General features: G+C 51.7%; 1 protein-coding gene across 1 annotated transcript in view; it reads right to left on the minus strand.

The window, feature by feature from the left end:
• TMEM44 (transmembrane protein 44) overlaps positions 1 to 963 on the minus strand; it is a 42,937-nt gene extending 41,974 nt beyond the window's left edge. The window contains exon 1 of the mRNA XM_012448959.2: positions 827 to 963. Coding sequence (XP_012304382.1) covers positions 827 to 963 — 137 coding nt within the window. The remainder of the gene's footprint in view (positions 1 to 826) is intronic.
• Between the last annotated feature and the right edge of the window lie 5,037 nt (positions 964 to 6,000).

Raw genomic sequence — 6,000 nt, forward strand, 5'->3', positions numbered from 1 at the left:
CGCTGGGCCCATAGTAAATGTTCTAGGCATCTTTTTATTTGTATTCCAGTCACTGGGTAGTGGGGCTGCAGAATCTCTGCAATACGACCACATGCCTTAGGAGAATAACCACTGAGCACCTACGGGGAGACAGCTGTCACCTCTCCCAGGGGTGCTGGTCCTTTCTCCCCCGCCAGGGAATCCTGGACAATGCTAGTGGGTTTCCAAGCCTAGGACAGGGCGGCTGAGGACCTGGAGATTCACTCTTAGAACTTAGGCTATGGTGAGCATCTGGAGAAACCAGTCCAGGTGCTGGACAGACCACGGAAAAGACAGGCCAGTTGGATCGTCACTCCCCTTCCTATCTAAGAGGACTTTGGGTAAATTGAGGCCAGAAACATCAAAAGACTTGCCAAGAGTTGGTGGCTTAGTTGGAGCAATACAAATGATGTTTAATGAGCACTTACTAAGCGCTTTACCCGTACTGAATCATTTAATCCTCCTATCATCCTATGAGGTATTATCCCCAGTCACAGGAGGCCCAGAGCTTGTGAAGGTCATACCACGAGTCAATGGGGCAAGGGCTGACAACAGCACCACGGCTCGCGTTGTACTCGGGGCCCCATCGGCTGCACCACCCAGCCTCCTCCCTGTGGCTCACAGCCCAGCTTTCCTGTGCGTAGGATCTGGAAAGAAGTACCTCACTTCAGTCTACAGAGCAATGTTCCATTTGATCCTGTTACTGAGCCCCCCTTTCCGCCCTCTCCTCTAGGTTTCCAAAAGGGAGTAGCAGGGGCGTGGCGCTTCTTTCCCCGCCCGGCAGCCCCCCGACCCAGGGCCCCATTACAGCGCGTGGGCGGCGATCCAGCAGGAGGAGGCGCAGATCCACAGGCCGAAGGAGATGCAGACGCGGTGGCGGGCGAAACAGCGGTCCAGGTAGTCCCAATCCCAGAGCGCGGGCGCGGGGCTGGGCGCCTCCCCCATGGCGCGGCTGGGGACCTGGGCGCAGCCTCCCCCGCTGCAGGCAGCCGCCAGCACCGGCCGCCCCGAGCCCCCTTCTCTGGGTTCCGTTCTGCCGCAGCGGTCCTGTCCGAGCGCACCGACCGCGGGCAGAGAAGGGCGCGCTCCCGGACGCGGGCGGCGGCTGCGAAGGCGCCGGGGAAAAGTTTCCGGGACCGCGCGCTCCCCACCCCTCGCGCTATTGTCGGGGGTCGGCGGGGAGGAGGCCGCCCCCCAGCGGCGGGAGCCGGGAGCTGCCCGGGCACAAAGACTGCAGCCCCTGCGGCACGGCCCGCGGCGGCGCCAGCTCCCCGCGGACCTCTTCGCGGTCACCCACCTCCAACATCCTGACCGGAGCGGGGCAGGCGGCTGGGCTTGGGGAGGACCGGGTCCCTGCTGGTCACTGTAAGGCACGGCGTCCCTTCCGGCATTCGGCACCTTTCCCGAGCCAACAATGCAATTAGTTGCGCTGCTGAAGCGCCTGGCTGCTGGGATCCCAAGGTGAATGGGGCCTGGTCCTGATGCCGGACAGGGCGCGATAAAAAGGGTGGGGTGCAAGGCCAGGAAGGAGGAAACTAACATGCTGGAGAACAAATACTCCCACATCCGCCTCTCACTCTCCTTTCTGGAGCTGTTCCCCGCACCGTCCGCCCCCAGGCAGTGCCCAAGCCTGGCTTCTGGATGTCATCCTAGACCACAGCCCCCGCAGCCAAGGAACTGCTTCTCTCTGGAACCGTCCGCCTCCTGTCCAGCCACATGGGGCACAGTTCAAGTACACAGGGCTGTTTTTCTTGAGAGCAAACTATTATTGTAATTTTTAAATCTCCTTTTTGATTTTAGTAAGTTTGCTTAAAACAAGACATGACTTGAAAAATTATTTCTACAGAAGGATTAAAAAATTCATTTAATTTTAAAAATACAGCTTTATGGATATATTATTTATATGCTGTAAACTTAGTGCTTTTAAAATGTACAATTCTGGCCGGGCGCGGAGGCTCACGCCGGTAATCCCAGCACTTTGGGAAGCTGAGGCGGGCGGATCACGAGGTCAGGAGTTCAATACCAGGCTGGCCAACGTGGTGAAACTCCGTCTCTACTAAAAAAAAAAATACAAAAATTAGCCAGGCATGGTGGCGGGCGCCTGTAATCCCAGCTACTCCGGAGGCTGAGGCAGGAGAATTGTTTGAACCCGGGAGGTGGAGGTTGCGGTGAGATGAGATCGCACCACTACATTCCGGCCTGGGCAACACAGCAAGACTCTGTCTCTAAATAAATAAGTAAATGTACTTTTACACCAAACTGTATTAGGAGGTGGAGCCTTTTAATGGTGATTAGGTTATGAGGGTGAACCAGAAAGCAGGCGCTTCCACCAAATCTGCAGGCACCTTGATCTCAGACTTCCTAGCTTCCAGAACTGTGAAAAACAAATCTGTGTTATTTACACGCCACTCAGTGCAAAGTATTTTGTTATAGCAGCTCAGATGGACTAAGATAGGCATTGCGTTAAGAGCTGGGGACACTATTGAGTGAAACGGACATGGGTCCTACCTTCATGGAGCTTACAGTCCAGTAGGAGGGAGAGAAATTAAGCAAGCAACTGGCGGGGCACTGTGGCTCACGCCTGTAATCCCAGCAATTTGCAGGTTGGAGGGCTGAGGCGAGTGGATCACTTGAGCTCTGGAGTTTGAGGTCAGCCTAAGTAACATGGTGAAACCCCATCTCTACAAAAAATTAGCCTGGCATCGTGGCATGCATCTGTAGTCCTAGCTATTTGGGAGGCTGAGATGAGAGGATTGTTTGAGCCCTGGAGGCAGAGGTTGCAGTGAGTTGAGATTGCACCACTGCACTCCAGCCTGGGCAACAGAGTAAGACCCTGTCTTAAAAATAAAGTTACAATTAAAATATGCTTTTTACCAAAAAGGGCCAAAATTAAAATAATAAAACAAGATGAAGAATGAATGGAGTGATTCAAGCGTTAAAAGGAAAAAAATACATAGCCAAAGTTTCTCATAGTCTATAAATAGTACCCACAGGGTCTTTCTAGCTGAGCCACTTCCCACATTGTGGAAGGTTCCCCCCCTGCCCCCCGCCCCGCCCCGCATCCGAAATCCCTGCCGTCTGTTCCTGGAACTTCTGGTGTGTGTCCTGTGTGCTCATCAGTGGTCATCTCTGCCTTTATCTCCCTCAAATACTAACCTGTGATTGCCTAAATCCTCACTCCCCTGGGGATATTGTTCACCTGCTATTCTCAAAAGATAATTCACTCACTATCCTGCTAAAGTAGGGAAATGCCCCACCCAGTCTTGTATCACCCTCTCATCAGGCCCTAGGGCAGAGCTCCCTGAGCTGTGAGTTTGTAGAGATTTGAAGATACCACTCTTAATTTGATTCACATTACGATGGCTTCCCTCCCACTCAGGCTCAGCATGAACTCTCAGAGCTGGGCCTGATTTAAAAGATGCTTTATTCCTCCTCACCCACTCTGGGCTGGATTTACACACCTCAGCACTTTGTTCTTAGATTAGTGGTTAATGGTTAGTGGTTAGTTCTTAACCATTTTTTGTGACCTCTTTGAGAATCTGAAAAAGAAAAAAAACTCATGTTTTAAAAATAGGAATTTATGTGCACACCACAGTTTCTCATACAATTTTTAAAAATTTATGAACCACCCTCCGCCCCCTGAAATTCAACTATGGATTCCCCAGGAGCCCGGTCTAAAAACCCCTAGTTCAAGGGTTTGAGTCCTTTTCTTCAAGTCCCCTGGCTGAGCAGTTGGGGCAGTGTGGTCCATAGATCGCTGGTATCACAACTCACTGCAAGGCAATCGACTTCCTGCAGAAAGGGTGCTCCTGTTAGCCGTCTTGCCGTGAGAGTACAATGAACAAAGGTAAAGCAGACATATTTATCCTTTATGCATTTGGGATCACCCTACTGCTGTGTCTGATCTCCGTTGGTTGGAGCCAGACCTCGCAATCTAAAACTGAACACAATCTAGACTGCTGGTGAAAGTGCCCTTTCTGCAGGAGTAAAGATTGCCTTGCTGAGAGATCCTTTGTCCCAGTGCTCACTTTTCTTTGTGGCACCGAAAATTTACATATAACATAAATCCAGCTCCCTGGGCAGGTGTCCTTGGATTCAGCATAGATTTGTCTCCAGAGTTGCTGTAATAAATTGGCACAATTTTAGTTGATTCCTTCACAGTTTGAGATCGCCTGGCCAACATGGTGAAACCCCGTCTCTACTAAAAATACAAAAAATAGCTGGGCGTGGTGGTGTACGCCTGTAATCCCAGCTACTTGGGAGGCTGAGGCAGGAGAATCGCCTGAGCCTGGGAGGTGTAGTTTACAGTGAGCCGAGATCGCGCCATTGCACTCCAGCCTGGGCAACAGAGACTCCATCTCAAAAAATAATAATAATAATAAAAAAGAAGCAATGGGAAGAGTGTGGGCTCTGGAGCCTGCTGATCTTACACTGGAATTTTCCTTCCACAGTGCAGCAGTTGTGCTGTGACTTGGGGTAAAGCACTGGTCTTCCTTGCACTTGTGTGTTTCTTTCTGTAAAAGGAAGGTCAGCTAATGGTGGGGAGACATAATAGCTCAGTTCTGTTTTTGTTTGTTTTTTTTTTTTGAGATGGAGTCTTGCTCTTGTTGCCCAGACTGGAGTGCAATGGCACCATCTCGACTCACTGCAATCTCTGACTCCTGGTTTCGGGTGATTCTCCTGCCTCAGCCTCCTGAATAGCTGGGATTACAGGCATGTGCCGCCACGCCCGGCCAATTTTTGTATTTTTAGTAGACATAGGGTTTCTCCATGTTGGTCAGGTTGGTCTTGAACCCCTGACCTCAGTTGATTTGCCTGCCTTGGCCTCCCAAAGTGCTGGGATTACAGGCATGAGCCCCTGTGCCTGGCCTTTTGTTTTTGACACTGTCTAGCTCTGTTACCCAGGCTGGAGTGCAGTGGCGCGATCTTGGCTCACTGCAACCTCCACTTCCTGGGATTAGAAGAGCACACCACAACCAGCTAATTTTTGTATTTTTAGTAGAGGCAGGGTTTCACCATGTTGGCCAGGCCAGTCTTGAACTCCTGATCTCAAATGATCCACCTGCCTCAGGCTCCCAGTGCTGGGATTACAGGCAAGAGCCACTGTACCCGGCCAAATACCCCGATTTTTAAACAGGCCATAAAAATGTGACATGTACTGCAGCAGGGACATGTTTAAAGTACATTGGCGACACCCTGCCTTGTAAGCGGGGGTTTGAGGGAAGGTTTTCAAGAAATAACGCATGAACTGGGCCTTTTTACGTTTGCTTTTGGCAACGAGGCCATGGCAGCAGCTCTGCAGAGGCCCTCGGAGGCGGCAAGAGATGGCAGGAGAAAGGCAAATAGCAGAGGCAGAGCAGCACCCGAGGAGGGGAGGCGAGACAGTCGGCGGCCAGTTGCGAGGGAGTCAGGACTTCATCCTGCAGTGAACACTTCAGATAGTATCTTCTAACCAACTCCCTCCTGCCATTAGAACCCCGCCCAGGCTCTCCCTGTACTCTCCACAGGGTTCTGCACGTGGTCAGCCCTCAGGAAATGAATCAGTTCCTTAACCAGGCTCCTCAGAGGTCCAGCAGCTGCCCAGGAGCTAAAGATTACATTTTTGGCCACAGTTCAGAGCTAGCTGAAAAGAAAAACTAACAAGAGGACCGGAGCACTTGTCCTTCTGGATGGTGGGCAGTGATGTGACTGCTCAGAGGCATTTCCTATTGGCAGGGGTGACGGGACCTCAGGCACCGTCTTTCTGAAGGAAGAGCTGAAGCAGCCTGGGCAAGGGCAGCCAATGGTGACCGTAAATCCTGGCCGCCTGGGGGAGACAGGCCAGCAGTTCAACAGCTTTCTCTTCTGGGAAGGGCATGTTGCTTGAATCCGGGAGAGGGAGGTCGCAGTGAGCCAAGATCGTGCCACTGCACTCCAGCCTGGGCAACAGAGTGAGACTCTGACTCACAGAAAAAGAAACATAGATAATACCTGAGACAGTAA

This window comes from Aotus nancymaae, unplaced genomic scaffold, assembly GCF_030222135.1.
Source record: "Aotus nancymaae isolate 86718 unplaced genomic scaffold, 86718_ANA_hifiasm-v0.15.2.pri h1tg000067l, whole genome shotgun sequence".
NCBI lineage: Eukaryota > Metazoa > Chordata > Mammalia > Primates > Aotidae > Aotus > Aotus nancymaae.